The 19,275-nt window shown below is 33.2% G+C and overlaps 2 protein-coding genes and 1 long non-coding RNA gene across 3 annotated transcripts; 2 read left to right on the top strand and 1 right to left on the bottom strand.

The window, feature by feature from the left end:
• Positions 1-45: 45 nt before the first annotated feature.
• Positions 46-5,937, top strand: LOC111699616 (histone-lysine N-methyltransferase SETD1B). The gene is made up of 6 exons (XM_023470330.1): positions 46-92; positions 409-649; positions 1,285-1,334; positions 2,502-2,625; positions 3,356-3,565; positions 4,071-5,937. The coding sequence occupies exons 1-6, from the start codon at positions 46-48 to the stop codon at positions 4,878-4,880; spliced, it is 1,482 nt and encodes a 493-aa protein (XP_023326098.1). The 3' UTR covers positions 4,881-5,937.
• Positions 5,938-7,445: 1,508 nt separating this feature from the next.
• Positions 7,446-17,504, top strand: LOC111699617 (uncharacterized). The gene is made up of 13 exons (XM_023470332.1): positions 7,446-7,618; positions 8,013-8,140; positions 8,661-8,741; positions 9,359-9,478; positions 10,441-10,565; positions 11,150-11,291; positions 13,140-13,211; positions 13,551-13,684; positions 14,357-14,459; positions 14,927-14,971; positions 15,569-15,637; positions 16,692-16,751; positions 17,229-17,504. Exons 1-12 carry the CDS (start codon positions 7,483-7,485, stop codon positions 16,746-16,748), a joined length of 1,212 nt encoding a protein of 403 aa, XP_023326100.1. The 5' UTR covers positions 7,446-7,482; the 3' UTR covers positions 16,749-16,751; positions 17,229-17,504.
• LOC111699618 (uncharacterized) lies at positions 8,137-9,418 on the bottom strand. The gene is made up of 3 exons (XR_002764785.1): positions 9,341-9,418; positions 8,361-8,509; positions 8,137-8,239 (listed from the first exon to the last, which is right to left on the bottom strand). It is a non-coding gene; the product is annotated as an uncharacterized LOC111699618 (long non-coding RNA).
• Positions 17,505-19,275: the final 1,771 nt, after the last annotated feature.

The raw sequence follows: 19,275 nt of genomic DNA, 5'->3' as shown, positions 1-19,275 counted from the left end.
AAATATTAATAATCTCCCCGCCATTGTTATATTTTAAGCGGTAACATGTCTTGTCTCGAGTGCAAACAGAAAGTGAAAAGAATACCAAGCAGGTGAAAAGATCTTATTTTTTCATGTCTTAAAATCTGCCACATGTTTACGCAATGAATTCGCACATCCGGATCGCAATAGTCAATCGCAAGTTTTTGTGAAGAATAGAAGAAAATGTCGATAAGTTATCAAAATTATGCTTTACAGTGATCTTTCTTCTCTGGAAATGATTAAAATGTTTTCAAAGAAAGAAACTCAGTCGTAATGCATTAAAGCAACCTCAATTTATTTACGCAATATTGTATGTTTAACTTTAAGTTCTTAACATTTGATCGTTTTTTTAAACGAGCTTTTTTTCTAACCATTTCTGACTTTCAGTTTGAGCGCACACATGAAGAAACATGGTTTGACGATTCGTCAATACTGGATTAAACACATTGCACCTAAGGGCTCAGCTCTAGCATCCTACACAGGTCCCTTAAGGACTGCACCACCTTTGAGGGGCGCCATGGCAGGGCGTGGCTGGGTCCGAGGGGGTATGCCTCCAAGAGGACGTGGAGGATTCCAACCACAGTTCAGGGGAGGAGTCAGGCCAATTTTAAGGCAACCAGGAACTCAGGTATTTTTTACTTTTTAAGGGGCTGTATGCGCAATATCAAATGACCCTTTATTTAAAGTCGGCAATGTCCGATTTACAATGGTACCCTTAAAGCTTGGTATGATTTAGATATCCATGCTTTGTTTTTTAAACTGTTTCTTTTCATTTGTGGTTTCTCTGCTAAAGTGACTTGCGCATTTCTTGCTCATGAGAAACAATGGAGAAATTATCTGAATTAAACACCTTTCGAGTTAGTAAAACGACAATATCTTCCACATTTTTAAAGTTTAAGAAACGAAAACATGAATGAAAAATAATAATAATTCGCACTTAATCAGACAAAGCTTTTAATGGTACTGTTGTAAATCGAACATTGCCATCCGAGAGCATGGAAGGTCACTTTAAACCTATTAATTTATGATCGTTAAAAATTGAAATGATCGCAAAAAATTACAAATTCCTAAAGACATTATTTATTATCTTAAAACATTTAATATGGGGATTATAAAAAGGACTTCTTAGTTTGCACTCCTGGGTGCCGCTTATGATTTTTTTTAAAGATAATTAATGCATTGGGGCTGACGTCTTCTTTGCTTCACTTAATGGTTTCCTATTGCGATCGGTTGACTTATAGACTAATATTTTCTAATTTCTAGACAAATAAACCTGTTAATGGAAACTTTAACCCTAAAGTTATGCTAAACAGGTAACAGCTACAAATAAAGTTTTTTTATATACTTTTACAATAATTTAGTTATAATGAGATTTTTGAGATTTTCAAACTTAAAATCGTTATCGTTGATGATCAACGAGGTTATAGTATATAGAGTGATGATGTACGCTAATCCTTCACTAATTGTACAGGCCATGTACTTCACTTCCAAAGGTCAATCTGCATTACTCGGGGGTGATTTCTGAAAATATTTAAATGGAGAATTTGTTTCCATGTAACTTTTAAAATCCACTACTCCTTTATCGTGTGCAGGATTCCATTTTCACAGAAAGACAAACTATTACAGTCTTTTACCGTGCAATATTTCATCATAAACTGTTCTGAGAAAAATGAGTGAAATTCAAGATACAAAACCTCCCCATACACTTGTACTCCGAGAGCGTACTGAATATTTGATATTTGTACTGTATGAATAGGCCATAATCTCTTAACATCTGAGGCTAATATACACGGAGAGGTAGCTAAGACTCAGCCCCCCTGTTGATGATCCGTAAAACCCCTTTTCCTGAAACAGAATCTTTAAAAAATAAAACTCCTGGCTTATCTTAGTCTACTGTTTTATTATTATCGATGCCGATGTTTTTTTTAATCTGCAAATCCATCATAATACTTTTGCAATCCTGAAAATACTACTGAACTTCTACAGGAAGGGGAGTCTCAAGATCTGTATATAGTTTATCCATGGATGTAACTTTAAATTTTCTCCTTCTCCTCCCTTTTGAATTTTTTTCCAGCTGTTTTTATTATACGGTTTTTATCCCCCGTATTGGGGAAATTTTAGATTTTAGGGAAGTTGGATGATTTTTGGGTAAAATGCATTATAAAGGATTTTGATGTCCAATTTTATGTTTTTCCTAGGTCATCAAAAATACCCCCCACCCCCCCCCCCCCCCCTTCTAATGCGGAAGGTATAATTATTTTAATCATATACACATTGCGTTTTTATGTTAAGGGTTTTAATGGTGTTTTAGATATGAATTGTTGAAAATTACTTTGACAGATGATAATCCCGTTTAAGATCAGTTTTTATCAGATTCATGAGAATTTGAACCGGGGGTAGGAAGTTCAGCGGCCTCTTCAGTTCATTTAGTCGGTCCCTGAATAGTGAATAACCGATGTTTTTGAAAACTATTACTGTAGGGTGGATGATGATACAATAGCTCGAGAAGAAGCTGGACTAGGTGGGGATGATGCAATGGAGGTAGAACTAGACCCTCTCACACTTCTAGAGATGGGGATGGGGGAGGACTTTATTCAGCTGGAGGTAGGTTCATTTGTTTTATTTTTATCGGACATAAAATAAAGAATCTGAGATGGAATTTAAAGAATTTGAGCCGCGGTTTAAATTCGCCAAAACCCGGTTTAAATTAAGCGCCGGCTTAAATCTTGAAACATTTGGTACAATTTTAAGTGGAACCAACCATATTTAAACCGCGGCTTAAATTTAAACCGCCGCTCAAATTCTTTAAATTATTCAAATTATTTAAATAATTTCTATTGGAACGGAGTTTGGAACTTTTTGATGAGAAAACCCTCATCCCATCATTTTTGTTGGGCGCAACTTTAAAGAATCCTAAGGGAAATACCTTCATCTGTCGGACTGCAAAGATTAAGCTTAGTGCTTTCCGACAAATTAACTATACCAAAGTTCCGACCTCTGTTTCACCCTTTTCCACATTCCCTTCTTAAGTTTTGTGTTAATAAAATATTCCTGGTTCCATGTATTTCGTTTTAATGCTGTTATTTATTCCCATTTTTCCCACGGAATCAAAACCTTCATTCTATTCTTAAACCCCTATTTTAATGAAATGTTTTGCACTCATTATTATATAATTAAACTTAAGATAAACTTTCTAGTCTTTGATAAGCGCTTAAAGTTTTATATAATATTTTTTTATTATCTTTTCCAGCTCAATTCCATTTTTAAGAAACAATTAATCTTTAATAAAATATCATTCCGAATTATTTTTTATATTATTTAAATTTAATACTAGGGTGTGGCAGTTAAGGAGGAGGTAGATAGTGCTGGTGAGGGTGATGGGGATGGAGATGGAGAGGGAGAGGACATGGAGTCTGTACAGATAACTCCTGATGAAGATGATCAAGGTCGAGACCTGAGTACACCTGATGTCAAGGAAGATGATGAGGCTGAAGTAACAGCAGAGGGAGATGGAGGAGAGGAGAATCAGGAGGAAAAACCTGAGGCAGGAAACTAGTTAAAACTAGTAGATTAGATCTCAATGCATGTACATTCTTATATTGCACTATAACATCGGCAAGCATTACCATTATGTTAAGGCTTCGGCATGCACTACATTCCACTTATCACTTTGCACTAAAACATCAGGATTCATGTTAATGTCAATTTTAAAATCTTCTAAAACCAATGTTATTTCCCTAGTTTTTGTTATTTGTAAATCTTGTTTCTATCTCCTTTCTCGTTTATATCACTAATTGCACGCATTTATATACACACCTTGTAAAGCACTAACATACTTAACATATTGTATTGTGTACAAAAATGTACCGAAATCTATAAAAATGCTATCTCTGAACATATTAAAAAGATTTTAGAATTGTGACGAAAGTATACGAGTGAAAATTTGCTAAGAAATATTACAACTAACCCTGTGGTGTGTGTTATAGTTAGAAACCTTCAATATAGATTATAAATCAGAGATCAACTATAAACTTATGTTTCTATTACAGAATGAAGATATCGAGGTACTCAGTGACGTCATCGCCCTCAAGGCAGATCCTAAAACTGCAATTCCGCTTCCAGATCTCTCCTCCCCTACCAAGGAGGCTGAGAACAGATCTGAACCTGAACCTACCAATCCTGAGGATAAAACCAGTTCAGAGGACGGAGGATCAGAGAGAAATGATAAGCCTGCTGTAAACAAGCACAGCATAGGAAATATACTAAGTGATCCCCCAAGCCAGGTGGAGGCGACAAAACCTCCGGTCCCGGAGGAACTAGTTAATCAGTATTCTCAGGAACACAGTTCTCCTGTTAAACAACCCACTCCTCCTCCTCAATCCTTTCCAACCCCACCAGCCAGCACGCCTTCATATCCTGATCCTAACCAGGGATTCCAACAACCTCCATTCCAATCATATCCTAACCAACCTCCATCCTTTCCATCCAATCCATACTCGCCCTATGCTCCATACCAAGCCGGTCCGTTTGATAACAACTATCCTCCGACAACCAACCAGAACTATGCCCCACCTCCTAATGGTTCTGCCTACCATCCACCTGCTGGGAACCAATCCAGCTCCTACCCTCCTGTAACTCTAGGAGCCTATCCCCCTTCATTTGTGCCAAACCCCTTTTCAGCGCCTAAAACCCGTTGGGACACCCTCTCCTGTCCCTATTCCATAGTGCAGTGCCCCTTGTACTGCTGCCATGTGAGAGGGATGCAGGAGATAGAGGAAGGATCAACGGATTGGTCTAGACCCTACGGTCCGCCGGCTAGTGGGTTCGGAGAACGTTGTACGTGCTGCATAAATACCTGAAAACATTTAACCTGTCGCAACCAGGAAATCATATTTTCTTCAAAGCTTTGAAACCAATAAGTAATCTCCATTTAATTGTATACATTTAACATTGATATGCAAGTGCTCCGATTGCGAGCAAAACTGTAAAAATGACGGGGGGAGGGTGGGGGGGGGGGGTTGACTAATCCATGTTCAATCGCGGGATCAACGTACGCGTTGTTACGATACATTTCCATGATCTGAGATCCTAAGTAACATTATACTCACTATATGTAATTGTTTTTGTGAACATATGGAAAAATAGCATCGTTAACTCTTTTAATTGAAATCTGAATTCTTGTACATAAAGGATATCGTTTCTTATCCAGCTTTAATTAAAGAGTTTCTATAGTCAGTAGCGAGGTGGTAATAACCTAGATGAATGAAAAGATAAAAGATGCAAGTTCAGAATTGGAAACTTCAATTTTTTATCTTAATTTTTCTATCCAGATACAAATGTAGTAATATTCTTAAATTTTGGTGGATACATAAAGATATCAACTGTACATGAGTAATTTTAGTTGGTTGTACTGAATGTGATTTACTGTTATGTACATATGATTTTTAACATGTGACTTTGTCTCCCAAGGAAAGAGGAGTAGAGAAGTGAATTAAAGGATAACTTTGTAAAAAGATAATTTCAAAGTCGGATTTTCTTACCTTTCTAATACAAGCCGTAAGGTCGTCAATCTTAGTTAAGATTTAGTAAAGTCACATAGATTGTGCTGTTGAGGTAGGTCCACCTTTTTAGTCTTAGTTTAATGCATTAGTTGGTTGGTGTTAACAGTTTAGAAACTATAAGTACAGGGCTCAACATCATCAAAAGATCATATTTCCCTTTTTAGTATCCTGTATAATTTTACTGAAAATAACTTAGTTCTAAAGAATCTATCCATTCACTAAAACTGAGGTGTGAACAGGGTAAGATCCCTTCGTTGTAAATAGGGTTAATAAATAATATCTTAATTGTTGTTTCGCCAAAATTTAACCTAATCTGTCACATTTTTAAATTATAAATACATTTTATAGAAGTGCACCTTGCCTTAAACCTTGTTCGTATAAAATGAAGATCTTTTATTGTCTACAATTAATCTATTAGATTTATTTGAATTTATCTGCATAGTACATGATTTTTATATTTTATATGATATTTTACATTGACTCATTCAGATTTTAAAATTAAAATCCACATTTGAAATGTGCAGGTCAGAGTGTAAATAAGAATCATAACTCTTATTAATTATCATTTTTGAGAGCGTGATAATTATCATATTTTCTGCATAATTTTTAACTTAAAAACCAAATTGTTTACATGACTAGAGATAAAATTGTTGTTGATGAACCTGTCTACAAAATTTCCTTATCTATCTACTTAAAAGGAATCCATTGACAAATTAGTTGTCTTTATGCTAACATAAAATGAACATCAGGTTAATTTATGAATCAAAAACGAGAAATTATTTTCTTGTGAATTTCAGGATATTTTAGCGACTAATTGTATTTGAATCAAAGTTGAAATCACATTTTTCTTTTTGTACATTGTTGTTTTTCTTATTCTTAGTTTGTTGAATGATTTAACAATAACTCATTGTATGACGAATTGCAAGGAGAAAGCGTCGAATAAAAGATAAGTGAATAAATAAAAGCCCAGAGGCCAAATTTACAGAATTTGAGCCGCGGCTCAAATATGATTGGTTTCACTCCAAATTATATTCAATTTTTAAAGATTTAAGCCGGCGCTCAATTGAAACCGGTTTTTGGGGGATTTGAGACACCGCTTAAAGGTATAATGTTGCATCGTCTATACGCAACATCCCCCCTACTGAACTTTTGACCTACTAACCTTCCGACTTACCGCAATATCGGAATGATAGAGATCAATGCTTGACCCCAAGATTTTCTACACAAAAGTTCAGACTTAATCTACAATCTACATGTATTTAATTATTAAAAATTCACACAATTTGGTATAATTTGATCAGTTCTAATTATTGGAAATTATGGTTTCCCCCATTTTTTATCATTTTTATAATCTTTTTAAAAAATTTTAAAGTGCATAATACCGGAGGTAGAAGTTTATGACAAATGAAACTATTGTTATGATTAGGGCTGCATGGAAGAATCTGTTGACGGTGAGAAATTTCTTTTGGGACCCCGGCCGATATATTTTTAATCTGCAGCTTAAAAATAAGAAGATAAACTGAGTAAACGTGGTGTACACTTTTAGATTAAATTATTATAAAAATCGACTAAGAATAAAAAAGGTGTTAAGTGCATTAGATTAACCAGATCAATTTATGGATGATCATCAAACTAAAGAAGATACCAGTTAAAACCATCGATATAATTAGTTAAATCCCCCAAAATTTACCTACAGATGGAAAAGTAGATATTCATAGTTAATTATCCTGTATTTAGTTAAATTTATAACATGTTATTATGTAGTTTTATCCTTTGGTAATTTGTTATTTTGTCACTCATTTCAAATATATATCTTTTACGCTTGTAAAACAGAAATACGTTTTAATTATGTGTCATTAAAAAAAAATTCTTATATTTATTAAGATATTACACCATTACAATGGACCAATCATCAGTTCTGGAGATAACTGAGATTATTACAAGTACAGTGAGGAGTAGAGAGATCGTAGATCAACTGATCAAAGCAGGTCAACCTATTGGACTCGACGCAGAAGGGATTGAACTCGGACCTAAAGGTAAAAAACATGATTTAGATGTAGATTTTTTATTTCAAAGATCATATCTAATGTATGGGAGAAGTATAGTTGAATAGGTATGGTTCACTGTGATTTAAATTTCTCAAGCCAAAATAAATGAGAATTTTGCCAATTACTTCATAAACAATCAAAGCTAGCAATAAGTGCTTTAAAGTGCTAAAATTTAACATGTAAAGGGCTATAGAAAAGCCAAAGTGAGTTAGCACGGTAAAATCAAAGCCTTTGGCGTTGTTCAAATTAAAATTATTGTGACTTTTTATAAGCAGGTTGAATCCATGTGGGTAAGTTCAACTACCGCTTATCTAGCTAAACCACTTCTTCCTATTCATAAATTATCAGGGTAAGATTATCTGAACTTTCTGTTTTTGTTAAGGACCGGTCACCTTAGTACAGATAAGTACCCAAGAAGGTCAGATTAAACTGTTTGATGTGAAATCTAATCCATCTTTATTCCTGGGTGGAGGACTAGCAGGACTTCTACAGTCCAAGGATATTGTCAAGGTACAATTGGAGAACACCATAAATATTTTTGTAGCAAATAAATTCGGTCACATCCAGTTTCATTTTCAAGACTTACAACTTTACAAGGAAGAACAGTTCCTAAAAAAAAATTTTTTTTTTTTATGAGATCTTAGTTTAGTTGCATCTTGAATGTTAAACATATTTTGATTTTATTGTTATATTTGCACTTAAAGAAAGATCTCGAACAGTTGAATTCTACCTGATGTTTCTGTCAAGGAAGTTGAACTTGCAGATATTCAAAAATCAGTAGGAAAATCAGTTTTTTCTAGCGGAGCTAACTTTCTGTGTGAAGTTCCGTGGAGGATGTTTAATAGCAAATATCTTCTTTTTCAGAAACACAAATTCATCCTTTTTAAATTTATTATTATTTTTATGCAATTATAAATTTTTATTTTTATGTAATTATCAATGCCCCCCATCCCGGTACGCCACAAGTTTTTATTTGTTTATTCTTTGTTTTTTTAAATTCTATTGTAATTTGCAAATCATGTTTTCGCAGGTAATTCATGCTTGCATGCACGATTCTGGAGCTTTCTACTTCCAGCATGGAATTATTCTACAGAATGTATTTGATACACAGGTCAGAGTACAATATAATTCAGGGGTGTACTTTTCACAAGTAAAGTAAAAACCCACATCCAAACAAAAAAGCGACCTCTTATAAATTGAGCATTTTTCTGCAAGGATAGTATAATGATAAGGTCGACTCATTCTCTATTCCATTCTCTTTGATTTTTCACCTCACTGCACTGCTAACCAAAAATGCTCTCATTTTTTAATTCTATCGATTACTTCTTGTTTGTTAAATATTGGGGGGAAAGTTGTTTTAAAACTTAAAAAATGAAATGGAAAATTAAATTTTTAAAACAAGATCTGGTTGTTGTTTGATTCCAAATAATGTGTTCAATTTTTTGTGTAAAAGGTTCTAGAAACACAAACACTTGTTTGATTTTATTTCCAAGTATTTTTATGATCCTGTGGATTTTTTGTCCACCAAGATCTGTTTTTTTCAGATCCAGATCCGGAGCCTTTCTCTCCATGAATAACATTTGTCTTCCTTGCTCTTTATTTCAAATAATTGTTCACCAAATTTATTGCAGGGTTATCTGTTTTTTCATTAAAAAAATGCATGAAAAAAGTCATTAAAACTAATTTTCACTATTGAAGAAAATAAATTACCCCTAATTTGGTGTCTAGGTTGCGGATGAAGTTCTACAGATGAAGAATAATAGGATTCCATACTACAAGACCTCAAAAAAATCCTTCAACCATATTTGTGAAGTTTTTGATGTTCCAACCAATCCCATCAAGATGGAGGTTAACCAAGTTGAAAAAATAGTTTTTATTGTCTGCTATTAGAAGATTATACAAAATTAATCTCTTGGCAAAATTCCTGGCCTAAACACACAAATATTTTTCTTAAAAGAATAATTTAAAAAATAAATTATTTTTATTTTGTTGCAGTATCTAAATATTTTAAATTTTGAACAGAAGTTTCCTTAATTGTTTTGTTTAAACCCTTTTCGAAAATCATTATTCAAAATAAGAACTGGAATATATAATAATGTAAATATGTACTGTGCAATGGGTTGAAGTTTGCTGGGTAATATTGCACCCAGAAATTGTGAAAAAGGTAGACAACATTTAGGTCATCTTTTTAGTGATGTTATAAGAAGGCTAACAGTTTTACCGGTTGCTTGAATTTGAATTATAAAATTAAATGGGCAGCTGTGCATTGCTGTGTTTCATGCTCATTGGACTAACTTAAGTCTAACAGTTGTCTACTTTTCCACAGATTTTTGGGCCCCACTGTATACATTGTTTGTATATTTAGTTGAACCGATGTGAAAGGTAAAACCGCAAAGGATGAACTACTAACAAGTCAAACTTAATGTTTGTGTGAGTGTACACGATTTCCTACAAAGGATGATACTTTAATGACAACCGGAAACTCTTAAATGACAACCTGAAACTCTTTAATGACAACCTGAAACTCTTTAATGACAACCTGAAACTCTTTATTGACAACCTGAAACTCTTTAATGACAACCTGAAACTCTTTAAATAAAATTATCTAAAGGTATTTGAGGTTTTGCCTGAAATACTGTCTAGGATTGTATATTAACTGATTCTGTAAATAAAAAAACAAGTTTACAGCTAGAGGGAGCTATTTATGTAAGGAATAAAATTGAATTAATTCTTTTAAGTCTTTTCCTATGCGAGAAACCTTTCTTTCTACCAAGTGTTGTTCCTTGCTAAATTCTACAATTTAATATCAGGTGTTGGCTGAGTTCAGGAAGGATAAGTACTTCTGGGACAGAAGGCCTCTCACCCCTGATATGCAGTACTATGCTGCTTGTGATGTTATTCAGCTAGTTCCAAACCTTTATCAGAAGTTGAAGAGGTGATTTGGTCTTGACTAGGACTTGTAATTAAATGATAATTTTTATAAGACCATTTTGAATTTAAAAATTTAAAAACAAAAATATATTAAAAAATTAGTTAAGAGCTTAAAAAATTAAGAGTTTTTTTTACAACAAATCATTTTTTTTCTCTTTCATGCAGTACCTTAAAACTTGACAATATACAAAATGTCGTGCTTAAATCTAGACTTTCTTACTAAATTTACAAAACGCGATAACTATTTTGACACAAATTCGCGGATCATCATAAGGAACATATAACTTTATTTTTGACATATTTGCTTTGAAGGTTTGTTCATTTGTCTTGAACTAATGTGATTATTTCTATATAAAACATTTGCTTTTTTACAATGCAGATAGCAGAAATAATAAGAACCTTTTTTCATTTAAATTGAAAAATTCTAGAATTGTAATTTTTTCGAAGAAAATTCCCGAACTTTATAGTTTAAAGCTATATATATATATAATAAACACTTAATCTAAAATCCATATTAAAGTTGAGCATGACTTGAGCATAAATTATATTGTGGACAAAAGTTTGATAAAATAGTTGTTTATCTTGTAGTGCTCTGGATTTTACCGATATGACGCTATATGAAGAGATGGTTGAGGAGACTATCCATATGTACTTCCTCTCTCCCTCTCTAGACCTCAGGGTTCAGAACAGGGAGGCTCCTGTTCTTATCAGAGCTCTTATACTACCCGAGGTAAGCACTACTTCCTGTTGTTGTAGCCTGGGCTGGCTTTCATCCATGGCCATCTACTTCACGATCCAACTTCAAAAGTTTTGCGACTTCTGTGGGATTGTTCCAAAGGTTTCTTACTGTGAGGGGAGTAGGGTTTTCAGGGCAGTTGAATAAGTGTTTTGTAGTGTGTGGATGCTATGTTTGCCTCATTTGAGAAAGTGGTGAAAATGGTTGCTGATGATTTTAAAGGGGGAAAAAATAGATTTCTCTCTTTAAACCAGTTGTCTAGTATGTCAAGGTAGAGGTTTATATCTAGGCAGATTGGTTCATGTTTGGGTCCAGATTTTTGGACTGTGGTGTCATCAGCATATGTTTCAAAGGCTCTTGACAGATCAATTGTTATGGTTCGGTTCACTGGTTTCTTATTTCTTATTGTTGAGTCCTTTTGTTATGTGGTTACTGATATTCTGTATTGATGTGGTGGTCGAATGTCCTTTCCGACAGGGAGTCTCCTGTTCTTATCAGAGCTCTTATTCTACCCAAGGTAAGCACTTCTTCCTCTCCTCCTCCCTATCTAGATATCAGGGTTCAGAACAGGGAGGCTTCTGTTCTTATCAGAGCTCTTATTTTCCCCGAGGTAAGCACTTCTTCCTCTCCTCCTCCCCATCTAGATATCAGGGTTCAGAACAGGGAGGCTCCTGTTCTTATCAGAGCTCTTATTCTACCTGAGGTAAGCACTACTTCCTCTCCTCCTCCCTAGCTAGATATCAGGGTTCAGAACAGGGAGGCTTCTGTTCTTATCAGAGCTCTTATTCTACCTGAGGTAAGCACTACCTCCTCTCCTCCTCCCTAGCTAGATATCAGGGTTCAGAACAAGGAGGCTCCTGTTCTTATCAGAGCTCTTATTTTCCCCGAGGTAAGCACTTCTTCCTCTCCTCCTCCCTATCTATAGATATCAGGGTTCAGAACAGGGAGGCTCCTGTTCTTATCAGAGCTCTTATTCTACCTGAGGTAAGCACTACTTCCTCTCCTCCTCCTCCGTAGATATCAGGGTTCAGAACAGGGAGTCTCCTGTTCTTATCAGAGCTCTTATTCCACTCGAGTTAAGCACCACTTCCTTTCCTCCTCCCTAGATTCAGTGTAAGAACAGGAAGTCTCCTGTTCTTATCAGATCTCTTATTCTTCCCGAGTTAAGCACTTCTTCCTCTCCTCCTCCCTATCTAGATATCAGGGTTCAGAATAGGGAGTCTCCTGTTCTTATCAAAGCTCTTATTCTACTCGAGGTAAGCACTTCTTCCTCTCCTCCTCCCTATCTAGATACTAGGATTCAGAACAGGGAGTCTCCTGTTCTTATCAGATCTCTTATTCTACCTGAGGTAAGCACTATTTCCTCTCCTCCTCCCTATCTAGATATCAGGGTTCAGAACAGGGAGGCTTCTGTTCTTATCAGAGCTCTTATTCTACCTGAGGTAAGCACTACCTCTTCTCCTTCTCCCGAGTTAGTTATCAGGGTTTATAACAGGGAGGCTCCTGTTCTTATCAGAGCTCTCATTCTACCCGAGATAATCCGTCAGAGGTTTTTCAAAACTTTATAGATCGCTTCTTAAAGGAATTGATCACTCACTTAAAACATTAATGTTCTAATCATTATCATTTCAATCTAAAAGTGTAAACCTTTGATATTTCAAACTTGAATTTTTTATGATTCAACTAAGTTCATAACTTGAAATATCAGAAGTCTACGACATCAGGTTGCACAGATAAGAGAACTAGAAAATTTTAATTTTGGCAAGTATTCATCTCCCTTAGCTTAATATAATGTATTTTTTACTATTTGGATATTTTTCAAAGATTTCCCAACTTGTTTAGAAAGCAGGATATGTTATCGGGAAAGCTGGAGCTACAATCGACCAAATCAACGGGGCTGGAGATAATGCAGTTGTGAGTAATATTTTTGAAATTATTTTAGAATTCAAAAACGTTGTAATCGGTTGTAAGATTTTCTTGTTAGAGTTCGAAAATAAATCGTTTTTAAGCCCGAACTTTTTAAAATATCGAAAAATAAAAAATAGGACCGTAATTATCGGCCTCATAGACGGATCATTAGATACTTCTTTTAGAATGTTTTGATGAAATTTTTTCGTTTTTGTTACTGGTGGTTTTAAAAAAATCCTTTAAACTCAAATCAAAGTTTTTCAGATTTTTATGCTCGAGACAAATATGGATGAAGCCATTTAGATTTTAAAAAGCCTTTAAAAATTCTTACATTAAAATCTTTAGATTCGCTTCGGCAGGGCTTCCCGTAACAATGGTGTCTTAAGAGTTCTTAACGCTTATGGGGAAACCTGCCAAGCCACTGTTAAAGTATTAGAGGCTGGTTTAAGGAAGACGACACCTAGCAGATCGGAACCAAGGTATAATGGGTAGATAATTAACCATCTCATAGCAGCTTGTCTTGCACCAGTGCTAGGAACTCGTGAACTATATGTAGATATTGAGATTAATGCTTCATCTCATACTTATTAATCTGCAGATTAATTTAAACTTTATACGATATCCCGCATGATATTCGCACCCAGTCAGGGGTTGAAGGGAGCTTTGACCAGGAAAGGAATAACTAAAATGAAGATATGGAAAGGTGTATTTTTTTATAGATCCTCAAATTATAAGTGCCTACCGGAGAAAGATTAGAGTATAGAATGCTGATAGGCAATGTGTACAGGGAAAATGTACGGTGCCCTCAAAATTTGACGAAAAGGTCAACATGTACATATAAAGAAGACGTTTTTTTGATTATAAATCAAAATTAAGAGAATAGTTTTTAAGCCGTTGTCCATGGTCCCTAAAGGACTGTAGACGTATGGGCCCCTATATAAGCTTTGTAATATTGAAGAAAAAAAATAGTAAGATATCCATATTTTAACTTTATAAGTAATTCTCATTTATCCGATGTACTGTATGTCACTACATGATCTATACCTATAACACCGATTCCCTTCTGTCCCTGATCTATCCCTTGGTGCCTACAGGAGATATCGAGATCAACCACATGGGTGAGACTTTCCTTGTACGATGTTTTTGTTAAGATCTGTCATGTTTCTGATGAACAACCATATTGTTGACATTGTCTTTGGACGTGGTGCCGAGAAGATCCAGGGTATCTGTGAAACTAAAGATGTTAAAGTTCTGGTAAGTAAATTAATTATGATAAAATTATAAAATGTAATTAGATTTAATGATGATTTGACATTTGAGATTTTCTCAAATTGATTTTTGCAATTATTAGTTAAATATATATATCTTTGCCAATAAAGAATATTTGTTTGACAGAGATAGCTAGAAATTCATTTTTTTTACTTTCAGCATGTTGTTCGTTTTTAGAACGAACTACATGTTTTTTTTTGTATTCTTCATGAAAAAAAACTTCGTTATATTGGTACATTGTGCCTAATTTTGCTATGGATTTAGAGGGTAGATTTTTTAAAGGGATTATTTAACTTTTTATTAAAAAATTGTCATAATTGCAAACATAAAGTATACATCCATGCCAATTCGGAAATTGTTGAATTTAATACTATATCTAGATTAAACTGTAAAAAAAATCGTCTGTTTTGAATTTTTTTTCCTATTTTAAAATATTTTCTTTATTTTTGTAGATTTCTACCAATTTTGCACTGCATTCAGATGATAGAGTCATCAAGGTATTTATTCCAGCATTTTCCATAATTTTTAGTATTATGTTTCAATTATTAAAATTAAGGATTTAACAATATTTTTTTAAAATAATAGATAAATATAATAAGTAGTGCTATTTATGTTATGACCTATTTGTAATGACATATTTAAAAGATTGCTTATTTCTGGATTTCTGTATTTTGAAATGTAAGTAAATTGTAATTAGTAGATATTTGATATGAAAGGAAGATGTAATCTGTGTAGTTTCATGTCTTATTCACAATGGCGAACTTTTAACCTTTATCTGAACAACCGTGAGGAAGATATCCACGTTTTTATCTTAAAAAGTCTTGAATCCTTTAATAATCTTCTTACAAATCCACATTCCACAACTCACAAATAGTTTTACGGATAAACTACAATAAAAAATTATCAATTTTAAGATAGAATTTTTTTTAGCAATTTTATATCATTACATCCTGGTGCCCAAAATCTGATATTTCAAATTTGGATTATTTGATCTTACAGAATTTAATTTTAGAATATTAAAAGAGATAAAAATTAGAAATTTTGAGTTTGTGGCAAAAACTCGATTCCTATATTTTAATTAATTCCACATAAAGATTGAGGGAAGCTGTGGAAACATGATGTCAGCTCTCCAGCAGATCTACGATAGAGTTGGAGGGACTAAGGTGAATTTAATTATTCAATTAACAATAATATTTAATTATTTAATTAACAATAATATTTTACTCAATGCAATATATAGTTTGCATATTAGACATTATTAGCGTAGAAAAAAACAAGTTCATCTAAAAATCTAAAAGGAGAACGGTCTTCGCCAAAGAATATGAACTCTGCCTTTACTTTTAGATTCTTTGCAACCTAACAGTGTAAACCTAAGATATTTCAAACTTTGACACTTTGATCCAACAGAATTCAGAATTCAGTTGGTGTAATGTTCAGTTCCTTTAAAAAATACCTAAAGGAATTGAGTTTTTGCACCAAACTCAAATGTTCTAATCCCTATATATCTGCATTCAGATGGTGTACACTGTACACCTTTGATATTTCAAACTCGTAGCTTGAAATATAAGTTCTGCAAAATTTGGTTGCAGAGATATAGGAATTAGAAAATCAGAGTTTGTGGCAAAAGATGGAAATCAGTGCTTAGGATCCATTTAAGTTTGATACGGATCCGGATCCAGGTCATAAACATTTACCGGGTTTTTTTACAGAAGAAAAATTTTCAATTTATTTTTCTTTCTTTTTTCGCTTATTTTTTATGCTAAAACTTGATGAACATTTGATAGAGAAGGAAATATTTATTAATCTCTCTTTTTACAACAGTTCATGTTTGTGTTTTGAGAGAAAAAGATTTTCTTGGGATATATTTGTTGATATTTTGACCCTTGGATCCGGATCCTAAGCACTGATGGAAATATTCAAAAATATTTGAAATCTGTTCTTGTATTTTCTAAATTTGAAATTGAGAGATATTGAGTCTTTACCACAAACTGATACCTATATCTTTGCAACCCATTGTCGTAAACCGTAGATATTTTTTAAACTATGAATTCTGATAGACCAAATAGTCAAAATTATCATATTTAAATTTGAATAAACTTTAATATGGTTTGAATGGTATAAGTTTATTCGTAACATTTAAACAATTTCAAGCGTTCAAAACAATTATGTAATTTTGTCGCTTTTTTTATTTTTTTTTAAATTAACTATTGAATTTAGGGTATTGGGAAGAGATATGACCCTGAAATTCAGGAGATCTGGACTCCAAGATTCTAGAGGGTAAGTTTTTAAATATTATGCAAATAGAGAAACAATGCTTTTGTGTGAAATGTTAAAAATTAAAATGAATTATTATCTGTACTTCAATTGAAATTAAAGAGAAAGGAATTAAGTCTTCGCCACAAACTCAAATTTGCAACCTGATAATGTAAAAAATATTTCAAACATAGATTTTTTGATCTAACAGATTTTATAGTTTGAAATATCTTAGGACTACGACATTGGGTTGCAAAGATATAGGGATAAAAATCAGAGTTTGTGGCAAATTGACTCAATTCCTTTGCGGAAAATGTTATAATGAATATAGATTGAATTTAACTACATTTAAAGGGGAAACAAAACTTGTTTGGTTAAATACAAATAAATTCCTATTTTATTAAACTTTTGGCCCAAAAACTCTAATATCTTTTTTGTTTAAGTATTTTACATTTATTGTGTTTTAGTGAATAATTATAAAAAGTATATATAATTTTTTAGGAGCAAGGAGGATAGTCGCAGACATATGTGTTTTTGTGATTTTCTCAGCTTATCTAAAATGTTGATGATTTTTTCATCTCTGATGTTTACTTGTGTGCTGTTCCTTTTTCCTTTTTGTGATAGATAGATTTACTACAATTTCAAATGTATCCTACATTCTCATTTTGATTAATGTGATAGATGGATTGATGAAAATTTCAAATGTATCCTACATTCTCATTTTGAATAATGTGATAGATGGATTGATGAAAATTTAAAATGTATCCTACATTCTCATTTTGAATAATTTATGTGAATTCTGTTTTTAGTTGTCAAGACTTCTGTATTGAAGATTTTAATGCTAAACGTGTGCCATACATATTTTTATTTCAGATAAGTAAGTATGGGAAAGGTCTCTCTCATCCCCCCCCCCCCCCCCCCCCCCCATCTCTATGCATAACCTCCTATGAATGGGTTATGTTCCAGTCTGGTAAAGATGCATGTATATTGTATAAAGACTAAAGAATGACGAGAAGGAATATTATTTTTTAAATCTTTCACTGGAACCCTTCAACCTTTACAACAGGCTGGTTTAAAGTATCTTATAACTTTTGAGCGCCTTAGATTCAGAACTAAAAATCCGAATTTTTCAAAACAGTATTTTTTGTTCGCATGTCTCAAATATTAGATTAGGGTTTAAAGGTTTTACATCTAGTTAATACCGGAAAACCTAGTGTTGTGTGACCCAAAATCCAATTTGCTGTATTATTTAAACCGACAAATTACTTCATTAGTATTCTTAACAGGGAAAAGCAAAATGGTGTAAAAATACTTTTGTCTCTTACGGTATAATTTTATTAGATTCAAACTTTTCATCATTTGTACTTTTATAGTGCAAACATTCATAAATAGGCATTGTTTACTTTGTATCACATAATATCTACGCATTATAGTCTTAAATCTTATCGCTCATAGACATTCATTAGGAACGCAATATTATATCCATAAAGTGTTCTTTTTCATTGATTCTTACTCATTTTAACCATGCATTACGTTGTGTTTAATATTTAAAAAAATGTTGGTAACTTCTTCAGCTATTAGATCTCCATTCGAGAGAGTATATTGGAATTGAAAATAAATATATTTGGGTCTGGACACTGGCTTTTAGCCCATTAAATTGGAGACATTTGAGTAGACTGGACTGGACTTTTAGCTTAAAGGTAGTGTTCGCGAATGAAAGGAGGATAGGCTTGCGGCGATAATAAATGCTTTTAATCGCTACTAATCTTACTTCTATCTGTTGCGTCTAAAAGGAGTAAATTGTTAAAAACGACTCATGCTAAAGAACTTAGCGTCCATACAAATTCAGAAAGTTGCAACTTTCTCAATTTGGAGCGTAAAATAATCAATTTAATTCCAAACAGATGATTCAAATATTACAAACAATAGTCATCGATTATTTTTCGATGCATTCGCATATGGTTAATATTTCCTAAGATTTTTGATTTTGTTTTTAAAATAATATTTCGCTGGGACTGGATTTTCGAACATTCCTGGAAAATATGAAAATGTCGTCTTCATTATCAAAAATCCTCTGAAGAGGAATAAATGTTTTCCAAAGTAACTATCTTTTCATGAAAAAAAAAAATAAAAAGTAATATGAAACATCAACTTCATATGAATGCGTCGAAAAATTATCGATGATTATTGGTTGTAATATCTAAATGATTTGTTTTGAATTAAATTGATTTTTTAACGATCCGAGTTGAAAGTTGCAACTTTCTGAATTTGTATGGACGCTACGTTCTTCAATATAACTCGTTTCAAACAATTTTCTCCTTTTAGACGCAACAGATAGAAGTAATTGATTTCGATCAAATGCGCTTATTTTTTCGCCGTAATTGCTTATATACCTCCTTTCATTTTTCGCGAACACTCCCTGTAAGGCTATATTTGCTAAATGAATCTCTAAATGAGTCTCGCACATGAATATAACAACTTTCAATTTACACTTTACATTTATACATTATATATACATAGAAAAAAAGAAAGGACGTCAGGCAATCCT

This window comes from Eurytemora carolleeae, unplaced genomic scaffold (genome assembly GCF_000591075.1).
Source record: "Eurytemora carolleeae unplaced genomic scaffold, Eaff_2.0 scaffold368, whole genome shotgun sequence".
Classification (NCBI taxonomy): domain Eukaryota; kingdom Metazoa; phylum Arthropoda; class Copepoda; order Calanoida; family Temoridae; genus Eurytemora; species Eurytemora carolleeae.
The sequence above is the reverse complement of the archived record's forward strand: the minus strand, read 5'-3'. Positions and strand labels throughout refer to the sequence as shown.